General features: G+C 36.1%; 1 protein-coding gene across 1 annotated transcript; it reads left to right on the forward strand.

The window, feature by feature from the left end:
* The first annotated feature begins 1,029 nt into the window (after positions 1-1,029).
* Positions 1,030-16,983, forward strand: LOC140788710 (uncharacterized). The gene is made up of 24 exons (XM_073138107.1): positions 1,030-1,462; positions 2,092-2,201; positions 3,516-3,681; positions 3,760-3,860; positions 3,962-4,034; positions 4,121-4,256; positions 5,741-5,901; positions 6,151-6,275; positions 6,357-6,456; positions 6,892-6,988; positions 8,541-8,592; positions 9,122-9,223; positions 9,305-9,451; positions 9,570-9,741; positions 9,819-10,070; positions 10,174-10,328; positions 10,921-11,049; positions 11,145-11,262; positions 11,864-12,059; positions 12,271-12,382; positions 12,464-12,618; positions 13,582-14,962; positions 15,045-15,239; positions 16,266-16,983. The coding sequence occupies exons 1-24, from the start codon at positions 1,327-1,329 to the stop codon at positions 16,734-16,736; spliced, it is 4,842 nt and encodes a 1,613-aa protein (XP_072994208.1). The 5' UTR covers positions 1,030-1,326; the 3' UTR covers positions 16,737-16,983.
* The last annotated feature ends 797 nt before the right edge of the window (positions 16,984-17,780 follow it).

Consider the following 17,780-nt stretch of genomic DNA (forward strand, 5'->3'; position numbering starts at 1 on the left):
ATATGGATTATGGACGGGGGTAAATTTGAGTTAGGACAAAATTAGACCCAATTTGGTTTCATATAAGAGTTTTGTTGAGGAATACACTTGAGTTATTTTTTTATTTATTTGTCAATCTTTTTTTTACTCATTTATGAGCCTGATGGTTAAATATGGGCTAAATAAATGACCAACCCTTCCTGAATATAGAGACGCTTAGGTTGCCAAATAATTACTTCGAACTAAACGCTGCCGAAATTTACTTAAAATTGTCATGTTGCCAAGTTATTTCTTCTAAGCTAATACAAGCCAAGCCACCAAACAACGAAACAATTTCTCCATAATATTATTTGGAATTAGAATCGAACTCATGACCTTCTTGATCATAAAAAAAGTTTGTCAGTATTTATAAATAAAATTATATATTTATCTAAATATAATATATAGAAGTTGAATAATAGTATCAATACATCCATAGCTTGAATAAACTTTTTTTCATTGTTTTTCTTCTTTAATCAACCACAAAATAAAAAGGTGTGAGAGAGAGTTATATAAGTCATTTATTAGCTTCACTAAATTCATTTTACCATCTAATTGGACATGCTGGCATTCCAAATAAAAAGAATAAGACAATGAAATACAAATACTATGTATTAATTAAATTTTCTCTTTCTATTTCTCTCACCAAATATAAAAATATAATAAATATCTAATTACGTTCGTAGTTATATCTTTTATAATTTACAATTATTACTCTTATTATTCATGCTTACTATTACAGACGTAATTTATAATTATTTTACGTAATTCATAAATATTTTACATGGTTTATAATTATTTTATATATTATATAAATATATATCAGAGAGAATAAATTTTACAAATAATGAAATCAATGAGATCTTTAGGTTAGGGAGCGAATGGTAAATTCGTCTCGACCCGTACCGAACCAATTCCCAATCCGGTCCGGTTCAATCAATCTGGACCCCACGGTCCGGTCCAAATAATCTAACTTTAATACTTTTCCGCTCTTATGTCCTCCTATTTTTCTCCTTATTTTTTTTTTTCTCTCAGCGACCTCTCTTACCGATCTGAGCTCGAGATCACCGATCGAACCCTGTCGATCCTCCGCAGGGTATGGCGGATCTGAGCTAAATTCTTCGATCCATGGAGGTTCTTGAGCTGGACGAAGGAGGAGTAGGATCTGACTGAGGGCCCAAGCCGAGATCCAAGAGAAAAGATAGGAATCAAAGTAATTGGTGGAGGGGGAGGGAGAGAGAGAGAGAGAGAGAGAGAGAGAGAGAGAGAGAGAGAGAGAGAGAGAGAGAGAGAGAGAGAGAGTTAAAGATGATGGAGTGGGCGACGGTGCAGCATTTGGACTTGAGGCACGTCGGCCGCGGCCTCAAGCCGCTTCAACCGCACGCCGCCGCCTTCCATCCCACCCAGGCCGTCGTCGCCGTGGCCATCGGGACCTACATCATAGGTGAGAATCGAAATGGTTTTCTTGGTTTGTTAGTTCTGAGGGATGAGTTTTGTTTATTTTGATCGAATTTGATGGATTATCTGAGCTGATTTAGACATCTTCTTCCAAGTTAGAATCTTCAGATTGCAAAAAAGTAATTGATGTGAGAATCCTTGTTACTTGTGGATTGATTTTTCTTTTTTTCCTTCTGAAATTGTGGTTTGTGAAGAGCAATTGTGACGATGGTTTGTCAGTTGGGATAATAGCTGAGTATATTGGAGTCGCTTGAAATTGGTGACACGTCTTTATTGCTTTTGTGGGTCGTTTCTTTCTTTTTTCTCGTAAAGAAACTTGCACAAGTTCAAGCTGCTATTGTGTCTTCTTTAACTCTCGTAAATGCGATGGATTGGTTCCCCTAGCGTGGAAGTTTTAGCTAAGAACAAAGTTTCTTATTCTTCTTCAGAGACAGAGGCTCCTTGGGGAGATTTTTGATATTTATTGTTTCCCTTACGGTCAAGAAGTCTGTAAAATTGCGTCTTTTTTTTTTCTTTGTTCTTTTTGAACCAAGTAGAAGGTAATATCTTTATGGTATTTGACTTTTCATTTGTGTACTTGCTTATTACTAATTCAGTTAATTTCCCTAATTCCAGAATATGATGCAATAACTGGAAGCAAAATAGCTTCTATCAATATTGGTGCTCGAGTTGTTCGTATGTCATATAGTCCCACCAGTGGGCGTGCATTGATTTCCATTCTTGAGGTTAGTTCAGGAGGACTTTATTCAACTTACTACATATGCAAGTGATATCAACATCTTTTATTGCTAATTATTATTGTTGTTACAATTATATTCATAATTACAGTTAATGTGATTATCCAACTATTGTTGGCTCCACCTTGGTAAAATTCTTAAAAGCCGGTAAAGCCCATTTACCTTATTATGTTTTTTTTTTCTGAAACTAATTTCTTTGAACAAAAATGGCTTGTCACAAATTTCCATTTTACCAGCATGAAACAAAGGCCATACTGATGTATACTGATTGACCAATTCAAATTAAATTTATGTGTTGGTAAGTTCCAAGTAACTTGGTGCAGCTTTAAACAAACGTATGATTGAAATTATTGTGAATATAAACATGAATACCTATCTTAGAGATTGGACAAATCCAAAATCAAAATTTGTCATCTTTATCCTCATCTCGGCAGTTCACATGTCGTCTATAGGACTTTCTTGATAGTTTTGCTTGATGCAGACATGAATTCCTATCTCTTGAGCCTTTTGAAGAATAGAAGAGAAAAGGAAGTACATAGGCCTACGATCTCATCTCTTAGGAGTTTCATTGATACAATGAAGAGCAAGCACACACAACGATCATATCAACGCAGATGTCAGTCTCCTAGATATTGTCAGGAGATACCAAAACTTTATGGTACATTATTAGGTTCAGTAATTCAGGAACAAATTAATATTTTTACAGTAAGACTCACATATTTAGTATTAATTTGGAGCATATGTGAAATTTTTAGGAAATCTTTTATGGGAATGTGAATTTTCTTTTGGAACTTTTTGTGTTTTTGAAAGTTTTTATGGGACTCCAAGTCTTTATTTTGATGAAGGTCTTGGACTGGGACAATATTTTTCTTGTTTTGGAATCGTAAACTGAGTCAAATTATGTAGGAGTCCTGCTTTTGTAGTAGATTGATTTTGGAGGAGTTGGAATATATTTATTGATTGTTCCATGATAATGTTGAAATCTTAAAAACTATGACAATCAACCATGTCATGTAATTTAATGCATTGACATACTGTATCATAGTTCTGCTGAGTTTAGGTTTTATTGCAGATCAACTTTTGTGTGTATTACTTGATGATATAGCAGGCAAATATCTGACCCTTTATATCTTTGACTTGTGCATGCCTTTCACAATTCTTAGTTTTTTCTGTAGTGGTGATAAGTTCCACATCTGAACAATTTTATGTTGGTGGTTTTGCTTCATGTTTTCTAGATTCAAATAGAGTAACTCTTTCCCTACTTGCTAGTCTGGATATGTCATCTGACTTTTTCACCTCTAGGATTGTACCATCAGATCCTGTGATTTTGACACTGAGCAGACCTTTGTGCTACATTCACCTGAGAAAAGGACAGAACACATTTCCTCGGATGTGGAAGTTCATATGGCATTGACGCCTCTTGAGCCTGTCGTCTTTTTCGGATTTCACAGACGAATGAGTGTGACAGGTTTGCTCATCTCCATGTGATCTATTCAAATGTCAATTTGGTTATTATAGTAATCTTATATCTTCTGATCATGTAAAGTTGTTGGGACGGTCGAGGGGGGTAGGCCGCCAACAAAGATAAAGACAGATCTTAAAAAGCCTGTTGTCAACCTTGCATGCCATCCTCGTCTCCCTGTCTTGGTAAGCATGACCTCTTCTTTTATTGATCAAAGAACACTGTGTAATACTTACAAAACAAGGTGTTACCTTTTGTGGTTCTTATTATTTGATATTTCTTCCAGTATGTAGCTTATGCTGATGGCTTGATTCGAGCTTACAATATTCAAACTTATGCTGTCAATTATACCCTACAGCGTAAGATTTGAATTGCGGTTCTGTTCTATACATTCTAGATTGTCAGCATGTACTCTTTGTAAATTGTACTACTCCTCTGTTTTCAGTTGATAATACAATCAAGCTAATTGGTGCTGGTGCATTTGCTTTTCATCCAACCTTGGAATGGATTTTTGTTGGTGATAGAAAGGGTACTCTTTTGGCATGGGATGTATCAACTGAGAGGCCAAATATGATCGGCATGTAAGTCCTTATACTCATAACTATATACTCTCTTAATTAAATTTTTCCAAGGGAAATTAATTTAGTAAATAACAAGGATTAAGAGCAATTATTCAAAATGAAATTATCAGGAGAGGAAAAGCTTTGGTAAATAGGTGCATCTTAGACCATTTCGAAGCACAAACTAGAATGTCTTGGACCATTAATGAGTTGCTATCGTTGTGATTTTTCTCATTGTTTTTGACTTTTTTTCGTTGAGATTTGAAATTTCAATGGAATACGATTTAAATTCTATGCAGTTCGGTAGATTTTGCTAGTTCTGTTAGCTCCAATTTCTGTGCTTTGAGTCAAAGATGTAAGTTTCTAAAGTCAGGTTTGAACATGTTTCAGCTAGTTTTGACGGTTTCACTGGATGTCACTTGCCTAAGCTTAAATATGCTTGTTGTGGACTTATCTATTGTCCTATTAGGTATCCTAGACTACGTGATAAATTTAACGGTGTTGTACATAATTGTTTTCTATTAGAATTTGAAGCAAGGTGTTCATACCGGACATTGCGGCAGAGTGTAGAGAGAGAGAGAGAGAGAGAGAGAGAGAGAGAGATGGCTATTTGCATGAGAGAAAACAAAGGGTGATCCACCACGAAAAGGGAGAGGAGAGAGAGGGGTGGTTGGGAGAACCCACCATAGGAAGAGGGAGTGTCAGAGGTAGGCCAGGCCTGTTTGGCTATGAAGCACCTGACCAGACCCTAAAAACAAGATTGATTGATTCATTTGAGCTGGTCGGAATCAGTTTGCTCAAATCACTAGAGCATCCTTTAGTAGTATTTGAATGAGGAACTCATAAGCATAAATAATATACTTCATGTAATAGTAATGCTATAATGCATGAAAGGATTTCTCTGTACAAAGATGCAAGAATATAACAACAATAACAAACAAACATTTGCCCCAACAATTTGGGATTGGTTATATGAATGAATTTTCTCTGTTCAGCTCTATTTGGTGCATTGTTGTCAAGTCAAGCACTGCCACATCTTTCCTTATTAATTCCCCCCATGTAAATTTACAAGATGCAAAACTAGTTTAATAAAAACAAGTTTGCCAGTTATGGCATAAGTTTAGTGTATACTTCAAGAAGTTACCTGTTATATGAAGCCTCAAATATTAATTCAAAATTATATCATGTAAATTCTGACTTAAAATTTTCAATGTTGTGCTTATATGATGTCTTAGTTTTTTGAGTTAAAGGTCAAGGTGTAGCAATGAAAATATATACATTTTGTTGTCATTTGGCTTAGTCTCCTTTCATTCTTTGTTTAAATGTTTCTTCTTTAATATTCTAAATGATTTTTCGTTTAAATATCTGTCAACCATTTATCCATGTTTCACTACTTCATACTGCTACTTTTGATACTTTGATATATTTCTGTTTCATTTTGTTATAGATAATGCTTGTAGCAAATTCCATAACCTGTTTCTGACTCGCGTTTGGTTTTTATTCAGTACACAGGCTGGCTCTCATCCTATAACATCTATTTCATGGCTGTCTACACTGCGGTTACTTGTGACAGTTTCCAAGGATGGAGCACTTCAAGTGTGGAAGACACGTGTAATAATCAACCCAAACAGACAGCCAATGCAAGCAAATTTTTTTGAGCATGCAGGTCATCTACTCCGCTACCTTATTAAAAGAACTAAAAGATCAACGGCCTCATTTTGCTTTTGATTCCTAAGAACTAGTCATCTTAATTATCTTAAATACCCTTTTGGTAGTTTGTTTCATTATATACATCATATTATGATGCTTGACACTGCTTGTTATTAGCAAACAGAATAATTTTTGGATCTGTGTTTGATTCCTTGTTTATTATTCTGAATAGTTTTTCCCGTTGCTTTTGATCAACATTTTGCAGCTATTGAAACTATAGACATTACTCAGATTCTCTCTCTTCAAGATGGAGAAGCTGTATATCCTTTACCTCGAATAAGAAATTTTGCAGTTCACCCAAAGTTAAATTTAGCAACATTGATATTCGCAGTTAAGCACGCAACTCTCTGTCTCTCTGAAAATGACAATTTTACCCCTACCAAATTATGGAACATCATCTCTTGTTAGCAGGATATGTCGGGTGGAGATCATGCAAAAAATAGGGCGGCATACACAAGGGAGGGAAGGAAACAACTTTTTGCAGTCCTTCAAAGTGCAAGAGGATCTACTGGTAAAATACTTTAGCATTCTAATGAGCCAAAAGATCTGCATGGCTCCTCTGATTGTTTTTCCTTCTAACTTCTGTTTTCTTGTCCTATAAAACATGGCAGTGTAAAATACTTCTGTTTTCTTTTTCCTTTACAATATGTTATGAGTAATGCCATATAAGTAACCATTCTCTCTAAGAAAAGGATCTCCATCGCAAGGTTTTGTATCTATATCTGGTAGTACTATATCATGTTTTGCATTTTAGTTGTCTCCTGGTGTTACACAGACTTGGATTTCCTATTCTCTTGTTTGATCTTCCAGTCTATCTGCTTATTTTATATTTTCTCTCAACGCTGTATCAGATTGACTAACTTCTATGAAATGTATGATCTCTCATTAGACTACACACAATGGCATCTGTTGTGTCTGACAATTTTATTTCCTTGTTGTTATGCAGCTGCTATTTTGAAGGAAAAGCTTTCAGCTCTAGGCTCTTCAGGAATTTTGGCAGATCATCAGCTCCAGACACAGCTACAAGAGCATCACTTTAAGGGGTAAGTTGCCAGAGGCTCCATATCATGCATTTCAATTTCAATTTTGTACATGTAGGATTACATAAACATCTGATTTCTTGGAGAAGCACCAATCTCAGTTTGTTGAGATTGCTGGAGGTCAAATACAGCAAAAGCTATTCATATTGGATAGCTATATAAATATTTATTGTTTCAATGAGCAGAACCATTTCCTGTGCTAAACTAAAATTTGATGTTTGGCCTACTTTTTGATACTTGCGTAGAATACTGCAACTAATTACTGGCCATCTTTTCTTGTTCTTTTGTAGCAGACTTGTCCTAGTTGATATCTTTGTCATGTGGAGATTTATTAATCAATGTGCTTGGACTCGGATAATGATCTTTCATGTTGCTTTAAGCATGGCTCCTAGTTTTGGCTGATCCCAATCCTGGGCTGAAACTAGTCTATTGACTGGTTTCGGGGGCTGATCCTGCCCAAGACGGGTATGAGGGGAAGAGAGAAAGAGAGGGAGCAAGAGAGAGGGAAAGAGAGGAAGGAAGAAAGAGAGTTTGTGGATTGCGACAGTAAGACAGAGAGGGAAGAAAGGAGAGAGAGGAAGAGAAGGGAGAGAAAGATGTGGAGAAAAAATAAAAAAATAAAAAACTATGTTGGAGAGGGAGAGAGGTGGTAATCGGTGTGGGTGCGGGAGAGTGAAAGGCTGAGGGAGATAGTATTTTTTTTAAGGGAAAGTTAATAAGAGAGAGAGAGTTGGAGATAGAGTTAGTGGGAGAGTGAGTTTGATATGAGAGAGAGAGAGTTAGTGTGGGGGAGAGTTTGATAAGAGAGAGTTAGTAGAAAAGAGAGTTTGATAAGAGAAAGAATCAGTGGGAGAGAATGTAAGAATTTTTTTTTTAATTTGTGTAAGAAACGGGGAGAGAAAGAGTGTATGAATAGTAAAAATGGGAAGAGATAGAAATTGAGAAAATACTATTTATTTTTTAGTATTTGGATTTTATATATGAGTAATTTATATTTATATCTTATTTTATTATTTCTAAAAAAATTAGAATTTTTCTGTATTTTAAAAAATATTTTAAAATACAGGTCGATACGGATGACCAATTCTACCAATACTTATCGTTTTTTCAGATGGCCGATCCCGATCCTTATTTTGATACTTGAAAACCCTAATTTTAAGTACAACCGTTATAAATAGCTTTATACTTTTGCTCCATGTGTCCAGTAAATAAGAAGATAGTATGAATAAGTCATGCTATTGACCTAATAAGTTGTAGGAATGTATATATGATTTTATCACTGTGCATTGTGATCTGGAATTCTGGATAAGAATGAATTTTCTTTTTGGTTCCCAAAAGATTTAGTTGATTTTTTTTTTTTTTGAAAGAGGGAAGATTTACTTGATAGGAAACATTAAAATAGTATCTGAAACTTAACACTAGATGATGTTAACTGTGCTGCCCGTCTATTTTCCATTCTTTTATGTCCTTTAGTTGGTGAAGATTGATGTTCTTGTAGACTTTATCTTTTTTAATAGCTTGTGATCGTGATTGATTTGCATTTCCTATTTTCCAGCCAAAGTCAGCTAACCATCTCAGATATTGCAAGGAAAGCGTTCCTTCACAGTGTATGCTTCTCTTACCTCGGTTCCTTTCTAAAATGTTGCTTTCAGATGTTCTTTTATGATGATTCATGAAAACAAGTAGCTTTGAAGCTCCTTAATTTATTGAATGCAAAACTGTAAGAAATGCCGAAAGTTTGTGAACCATATTGAAATCATCATCTTTTACGTTGAGAAAATCTGAAGATCCATTCTCTACCTCTATCACTAGTCTTCTTTGAGAAATTGTATAATCTGAAGATCCATTCTCTAAAAGTACTGAAGCTTCCCTTTTTGAAAAAGGCAGGTTTATCATAATTGGTTTAGTTGGAATTCTATGACTTTAACAAGCCTAGGCCCTAGAGCTGATAATCTGAAGACAATGCTACATGCATGCCTGTCACTTAATTTTAAATATAGGCATGCATTGTTTCCTTTTGATTTAGTCCTGCTTCCATAGTTATCTAAGTTACCTAATTTTTGCGATTTAACATGATCAACTTCTTCACAAGAATTTTTTTATTGCTTATCTTGTTCCTCACATGCATTCATGTAGCATTTCATGGAGGGACATGCAAAAAGTGGTCCAATATCCCGGTTACCTCTCATTACAATTTCAGATCCTAGGCATCTTCTGCGAGATCTTCCTGTTTGTCAGGTAGACACTAGAAAGATCAATCAGTTTGCTGCTGTATTTTTCCTGTTATTCTTTTAGCTAACTCCAGTTTCACAATTGCAGCCTTATCACTTAGAGCTGAACTTTTTCAACAAGGAGAACCGCGTTGTTCATTATCCTGTCAGGGCATTTTATTTAGATGGGTTCAATCTGATGGCATATAACATCTCTTCAGGAGCAGATAATCTTTATAAGAAACTTTACTCTTCGGTACTAACTATATACCTCCTGAGAGATTTCATTTATTCCCTTATTGTTGTAGTATAAATTGACAGTTCATTATATTATCTTCTTTGACATTTATCCATCAATATTCAATACCTTTCAGATTCCCTCAAATGTAGAATGCCTTCCAAAGATTATGCTTTACAGTTCAAAGCAGCACTTCTTTCTAGTGGTCTTTGAATTAAGTGGTCCAAGTGGGTTGCTGCATGAAGTTGTTCTTTACTGGGAACAGACAGATCTACAGTCAGTTAATAGCAAAGGAAGTTCAATAAAAGGTTGCTATCTTTCCTGAAATGTATTGCATATTGGCATGTTTGCTACTTTACTCTGACATCTTTCTTTTTCTGTGTAGGCCGAGATGCAGCACTTATGGGTCCTAATGAAAATCAGTATGCTATTCTGGATGAGGACAAGAGTGGTCTTGCTCTTTTTATTCTGCCAGGGGTTGCCTCTAAGGAAGTTACTGAAAACAAAGTTACTGAAAACAATGGAGCCCTTGATGAGAATTCATTTGCTGACGCTAAAGTTGGCTCAACTCAAGGCCAAGGTCCTCTGCAATTTGTTTTTGAAGCAGAGGTTGATCGCATTTTTTCAACTCCATTAGGTGTGTCAAATCAAGCTCTTCCCAGATAGTGATAGCGAGGGACTTCTTCAGAGCCCTTTGTTAGTTTAAATATGGCTGATTGCTGTGCCTGTCTTTCTTGTAGAGTCAACCATTTTGTATACCATATCTGGAAAGCATATTGGGCTAGTGAAACTTCTTCAGGGATACCGTCTATCAACTGATGATGGGCAGTTTATTTCCACAAAAACTGATGGAAAGAAGTTCATTAAGATGAAACCAAATGAGGCTGTTCTTCAGGTTCTTGGCCCTACTGATTTACTTTCTGAGCTACAAACATTAAATTTTTTTCGTATGGAGAATAAGGCAGTCTGAAGTATGAACAATAATACAGTTTACTGACATAATTTTGCTGTCATTTCAGTATGTTTTGACTTATGACTTTCGTATGGTAATCAAAGTGACAAACTGAAAAAAAGAAGCCGGAACCAAGTTTCTTTTTTTTCTAGCTGTCAACTTGTCATATAAGGAAAAAAGGATTCCATTTTATTGTCATATCTACAATAAGATTAATATATGGTTGATGTTATGCCAAGAAATCTGACCAAAATTGAAGCATTTAAAAACTAATTTAGAATTATGTTCAGAATTTATCAAATTACTTTTTTGTGCTTTCTAGGGATTGATCAAACTAGCACCTTGAAAACAGTAAGCCTGCATGCTAGTGGCATCATGAGAAGTTGAGAACCAACTGTGTAGCATCTAATTGACAATAGATTTGAGTAGTATGATTTTCACTAATTGATGTAGCTAGGTATATTGTTCTTTTTTATGTCACTGAAGTAGGAATAATAGTCATGGTATTCTTTTGCCATTCGGCACTATTATGCAGGTTCACTGGCAAGAGACTCTTAGAGGTCATGTTGCTGGAATACTGACAAGTCAAAGAGTACTGATTGCTTCTGCTGATCTGGACATCCTGTCTAGCAGTTCAACTAAATTTGATAGAGGACTGCCATCGATATCCTTTGGTTTTTTAAATTTTATGCTAGTCTAAGTTTGCTTTTACCTTGTGCTCTGTGTTGCTGCTTGTTTGAACACTTAACTGCTTTGTACTATCGTTCTTTGCTTTGGGTTGGGCCAGCTCTTCTCTTTTCAACTGCAGCTACAATTAGTATGCTTGGATGGGATAACAAAGTTCGGAGCATCCTTTCGACTAGCTTTCCATGTTCGGGTAAGGTTCACTCGATTTCCCTCTTTCTAGTGGGAAAACAAAAATATTAAAGTAAGGATGAAAATGTGAATCTTTTCTATAAAAGGTCTCACTACCTGTATGTGCTAGGAGAGTATATATCTGAATGTTTCAAAATTTGAATCCCTGAACCTTCAGAACCTATGAAAACCAATAAACCTAGAACTTTTCACATCAGCATAAAAAATAAAGTTGTTGTACTCCTTATATTATGATCAAGATTCAAGTCGATTGCTAGCTCTGAAACTTTGTGCTATAGTTGCTTTTACGACTTCTCTTACAGTAACTTGTAGCCCTTGTACAACTGCTATAAGGTGGACAATTGATGGATTCATGAACATTGTGTTGACTCAAACATCTTGTCATATGCAAGGCAATGATACATATGGTACTTCAGTACTGAATATAAAGAGCAGTGCTTATATTTTCTATTTCAATATGGCTTTCCGCAATTGGAGGTTCTGCTAAATATCTTAGATTCCATCGGCCTTAATAAGGCAGTTCACAATTTGGATCACTATTAATTTGTTTCTCGTTCTGACCATTCATTTATTCTGAACCATGTTATACCTTGGATATGCAGTCTTAATTGGTTCTCTGAATGACCGTCTACTGCTTGCCAACCCAACGGAGATAAATCCGAGACAGAAAAAGGGAGTTGAAATTAGGAGCTGTCTTGTAGGTCTTCTAGAGCCTCTCCTCATTGGATTTGCCACAATGCAGCAACATTTTGAGCAGAAACTTGATCTTCCGGAGGTGTTATACCAAATAACATCAAGGTAGTTCCTTTGCTTGATTATGATCAACTAGAGTAATGAGTTATCTGAGTTATCCAATCTGTGATGGTGTCAAATTAGATGACTTGATCTCTGTTCAATCTTTATTGCAATTGTTCTGTTAATATTCCATTATAACTTTTTACATGAAATTTTCCCTTTATCCAGATTGGTCATAACTTGTAGGTCTATAATCTCAATGTTCTTCCTGCAGGTTTGACAGTTTGCGCATTACTCCGAGGTCTCTGGATATATTGGCCAAAGGCTCCCCTATTTGTGGAGACCTTGCTGTATCTTTATCCCAAGCAAGTCCTCAATTCACACAGGTGAACGCTAACTGTTATTCAATTCAAAGCCCTTGCTTTTCTTTTAAACTGTTCCACTGAAAATTTTCAAAATCATCTTAGGTTCTACGCTGTGATTATGCAATCAAAGCTCTCCGCTTCTCCACTGCCTTATCGATTTTGAAGGATGAATTTTTGCGCTCTAGAGATTACCCTCAATGCCCTCCTACTTCATATTTATTCCACCGTTTTCGGCTGTTGGGATACACATGTATCAAGTATGTTCCACTTTACTATTTAAATCCTTTCTTATGCCTAAACATCTAGAGTAACATTATAGGTGGGGTCAGGGGTGCTCCTAAACATCTAGAGTAACATTAAAGTGGGGTCAGGGATGTTGACTTATGTACATATCCTAATATATGATATCTTCTATGACCATTGACTACTGATTTACGATTATAGTTCCTTCTTATCTATCTATGATTTTCTATCAAGCCTGACTTTTCGATTCTGTCTTCTGGTTCCGGATTAAAGCTTACTAAGGAAGCACATGCTCTCTGATGATTGTTTCTATTAATTATCAGCACAGAATGGTTAAGGTACTTAGATGCTCGGTATATTCTGGAAGGAAATATACCAGACAGTGACAGAAGTAGCTTGTTTACAAACGAAAGAATTTTTTTTTTTTTGAACGATTGAATAAACTATTTAGGTATGCCATATTGGCTCGAGCATGGACAACTAGTTAGTGGTATTTAAATTTTAGAATACTGTTGAATGCATATTAAGTACTTCCTTGAATGGTATACCATCTAGATTTTATTGGCTCTCTAAAAAAAAACTACAGATCTGTTTGGCTTGTAGCTTTGTGTTCAACTATCATTTTGTGGGAGAAATTTTCTATCTGACCTGGATTAGGATCCTGATACAGATAATAATTTTGAAATTTTTTGGGATACAGATAATACGAAATTGCCCTTGGATTCTGATAGGGATATGGATCATTTAGTGGTAAAATCACATCCGTATCTTTCTTTTTTGGATATGGATACAAATGCTTGATTACCAACCTACTAAGCATAGACATAGATATGCATTTATGGGTTAAAAACTTTATTCACATAGAAATTATAGTTATTTGTTATTCTGCTTATAGCAACCAGAAGTTTAAACCATCTATTTCCACTATGCATTATTTCTATAATGGGCATAGCAAGTAATGAGCACTATATGATCAGGTATGGTCAGTTTGATGCTGCAAAAGAGACTTTTGAGGTCATTGCAGATCATGAAAGCATGCTCGATCTGTTTATATGTCACTTGAATCCTAGTGCTATGCGACGCCTTGCGCAGAAATTAGAAGAAGCTGCTACAGATTCAGAACTAAGGCGATATTGTGAAAGAATTTTGAGAATTCGTTCCACTGGATGGACACAGGGTATTTTTGCTAACTTTGCTGCCGAAAGTATGGTTCCTAAAGGTCCTGAGTGGGGTGGTGGGAACTGGGAGATCAAAACACCTACTAATATGAAGAATATACCTCAGTGGGAGCTATCAGGGGAGGTTATGCCATACATGAAAACTAGTGAAGGTCCTATTCCTTCCATTGTTGCAGAACATATTGGTGTTTACTTGGGTATCATCAGGGGAAGGGGCAATGTGGTCGAGGTAAGTGAAAAGAGCTTGGTTAAAGCATTCACAGCAGCAAGTGGTGAAAACAAGCCTCCATCATCTTCTGAACTGCCACTGAAGCAGAGTAAAGTGAGCATTGATGGTGATTCAAAGATTCTTTCTGTAGGGGATTCTTTGGCGAGGCAATTGGGGGTTCCTTCTGCTTCCGCAGATGAGCAGGCGAAAGCGGAGGAAGAGTTCAAGAAGTCCTTGTCTGGTGTTGTTGATGGTGGCAGCAGTGATGAAGATGATACGACATCAAAAAACAAAAAGCTACTCATCAGAATCCGTGATAAGCCAATTGCTGCAACCACAGTAGATGTCAACAAACTCAAAGAAGCCACAAGACAATTAGGTTTAGGCCCTCCAATTAGGACTAGATCATTTCCATCCCAAGATTCTTCACAGATGCCAACACCACCAGTGCCTGCTACTGCTTCAACTGTGCCAACTGCTGTGGATCTGTTTGGGTCTGATGCTTTATCAGCAGAACCACCAGCACAGCCAAATCCAATGGTTATTGGCATGGGAGTGTCAGCTGGACCCATACCAGAGGACTTCTTCCAAAATACTATTTCATCACTACAAGTTGCAGCTTCACTGCCCCCTCCAGGGACGTACTTGACAAGAGTTACCCAAAGTGCTCCAGGAGTGGATCAAAACCAACCAACATCGAATCAGAACGTGATGACTGATGTTGGTCTTCCAGATGGTGGAGTCCCACCTCAAGCATTACAGCCCCCTCAACTTCCTCAACAACTCAATATTCCTAATGAGTCAATTGGACTACCTGGTGGTGGAATCCCCCCACAGACCCAGCCTCTTCCTCCTAGAGTTGCCATCTCTGTCTCTTCACAGCCAATTGATCTCAGTTCACTTGGAGTTGTAGGATCCATGCAATCTGTTCCTCGTCCCCCATCTCCACCTACTGCCGTGCGCCCTGGGCAAGTAAGATTTCTTGGCATTCTCCAATTTTGGAAGTCAACTACATTCTTTTTCACAACTTGCATCTTTAATGCTCATACTATAGGTACCTCGTGGTGCTGCTGCTTCAGTATGCTTCAAGATTGGTCTTGCCCACCTTGAGCAGAATCAACTTCCTGATGCATTATCTTGTTTGGATGAAGCTTTCTTGGCTCTTGCTAAGGATCAATCACGTGGGGTTGATATTAAACCCCAAGCCACTATTTGTGCTCAATACAAGATTGCCGTTGCGATACTACACGTAACTTTCATAACTCAAGATACCATTTCTCCTTTTGGCTAAATTTGTGAAACTGCTCTTATTATGTTTACCCTAATTTTTCTGTTTGTGGGGCTTCAACTAAAGTAATGCAAAAATAGTAGTAGTTACATCCTGTATGACATGGGTGATTCTCATTCAAAACACATAATTTTGACCTGCTGTATCTTGATAATTCTATTCTGCTTTCATTATTGAATAATTGGTAATCAAGTTTATTAAGTGTCCTGTACCAACTGAATTGGGATTCTTTCACTTATTGAACTTCCTATTGTCTTCGTTCATGCCAATTAAATGTTTTCCTTATGGAAATAATATGTCCAGATTTATCTTGCACTAGTTGGAGTGGTTTGTTGGAGTTCCCTTCAGACTACTAGTGTGCTTGATCAATAACCTATAATTCTTCAGCAATGCCTCTATCCTGAAGGGTCTTTATGGTGATGCATAATGAGTGTTTGGATAGTCGAAGAAAGAAGAAAACACATATAGGTTAGATGCATATGATATAGTTAAAAAGTTTTGTGCACTGCAAAAATGACCTTGCTTGAATCTTTAATGTCAAACTCTGGACAATGTTCAACTTCTTTCAGACAAGTCTCTTTCTTCCTCTGGATACTAAATAAGAGGACGTTTGAAAATTTAGTTGCTTGGAGGACACATGTTACTTCAGAAAAGAGTGTGCAACTGTGCATAGTTGGCTTCTAATAGATTAATAAAAGAGGAGCTAGGAGAAAATTAATAGAAATGTAAGTGAAATTGTTTGAATTTATGATGAATTTTTTAGCCAGAGAAAAGCCCTGGCAATGTATATATTATTAGAAAATTTTCAACCATGCTGGCAAATGTGGCTAGATTAGTATATGGCTGGTGGATTTACTTGCATCTAGAATGGTGATTATTATTAGAAGAATTGAATAAATGAGCAGTAGTATACAATCATACTATAATGCAGTTTCTCATGAGCAGCAATATCCATGATATCACCTTTTCTTTTCAACTTTGTTGCAGGAAATTGCTCGGCTGCAGAAAGTTCAAGGTGCTAGTGCACTCAGTGCGAAAGATGAGATGGCAAGACTGTCTCGCCATCTTGCTTCCCTGCCCCTCCAAGCTAAGCACCGGATCAACTGCATAAGAACTGCCATCAAGCGGAATATGGAGGTGCAAAATTATGCCTATGCAAAACAAATGCTCGATCTCCTCAACTCCAAGGCACCCCCAAGCAAGCAAGATGAGCTGCGCAGCCTTATCGATATATGTGTCCAGAGAGGACTATCTAACAGATCTATAGATCCATTTGAAGACCCCTCTCAGTTTTGTGCTGCTACTCTTAGCCGCCTCTCAACCATCGGACATGATGTTTGTGATCTTTGTGGTGCAAAATTCTCTGCTCTTTCAACTCCTGGATGTATCATCTGTGGCATGGGTGGCATCAAGAGATCCGATTCCTTAGCCGGACCTGTTCCTTCACCATTTGGGTGACATTTGTATATGTAGTTCTGTTTGTAATGTTTGTTCTCGCACTGCATTAATATTCTTTATTTGACTACTGATGGGAATGCTTTCTGAATGTTTGAAAAATATGTTCTTAACATGTGTTTTTCTTTATAGTTCTCTTGAGAGATGGAGTGTATCTTTTCAAGTTTCACATCATTTTTTGAATTAATGTACGGTTTGAAAGAACATTGGAGCCATATCATTCATTATTCAACACATTCTTATCATATCAGTTATGGGTACTCTTTATCCTTTTACCTTCTGCAAATTTTAAAGTCTTCCTCTCTAGGATACGTTTACATCTGACCACCTTCAGAACATTGTTAATGTTCTATTTTTCACTACTATGTTGTTAGAGTGTGCTCTTTTAGTAGATAAGTGGAAAAAGGGGGAAGTTTAGACATTCACTTAAAAAAGTTGAAATATATTCTGTGAATGCTAAACTTTTTTTATAATATATCTGAAATGGAGTGGATCTGCAAATATCTCCAAATGCGGATTGCTTTTATCTCTTAAGATCAAAAGATTAAAATTTTTAATTTGCCATGTGGTCAACAATGATTCCCTTCACTTCCTCGCTCAAGAAGTGCTATTTGCACAAAAGAAAAACTAAAATATTTTGGTAATGGTAAGAAGAGCTCTTGAAATTGAATATATTTATTTTCTTACACTATAAATGTATTTTTTGTTCTGATAAAGTGCATTAATTTAGCCCATTTTATTATTTTAAAAATTGGAGGGTGCTTTTTAAAAAAAAAATAAATTATGTTTACATAATTTCTACTATTTAATTTTAAAATATCATAATTGACACCGAAATTATTGTTGCTCTTTCAATACTATTTTGTTAGTTAAATCTAACTAATCATAATTAAAACACTACTTAGATCTAAAAACACTATTTAATCCTTGCATAAAAAATTAAAAATATTTTAAAACCTATCCATTATTATATCAATACTATAGTACAATGAAATGTATTCTATTTTATATGAGATAAAATTGATAAAACATATTTACACTAGAAAA

The sequence above is a fragment of the Typha latifolia genome, chromosome 5 (genome assembly GCF_019914945.1).
Source record: "Typha latifolia isolate L0001 chromosome 5, TyphaL0001v2, whole genome shotgun sequence".
Lineage (NCBI taxonomy): Eukaryota > Viridiplantae > Streptophyta > Magnoliopsida > Poales > Typhaceae > Typha > Typha latifolia.

Coding starts and splice junctions, on each gene's coding strand:
- LOC140788710 (XM_073138107.1), top strand. CDS start 1,327: ATGATGGAGTGGGCGACGGTGCAGCATTTGGACTTGAGGCACGTCGGC. Junction 12,060..12,270: donor TTATACCAAATAACATCAAG/GTAGTTCCTTTG, acceptor TTCTTCCTGCAG/GTTTGACAGTTTGCGCATTA. Junction 14,963..15,044: donor CTGCCGTGCGCCCTGGGCAA/GTAAGATTTCTT, acceptor CTCATACTATAG/GTACCTCGTGGTGCTGCTGC.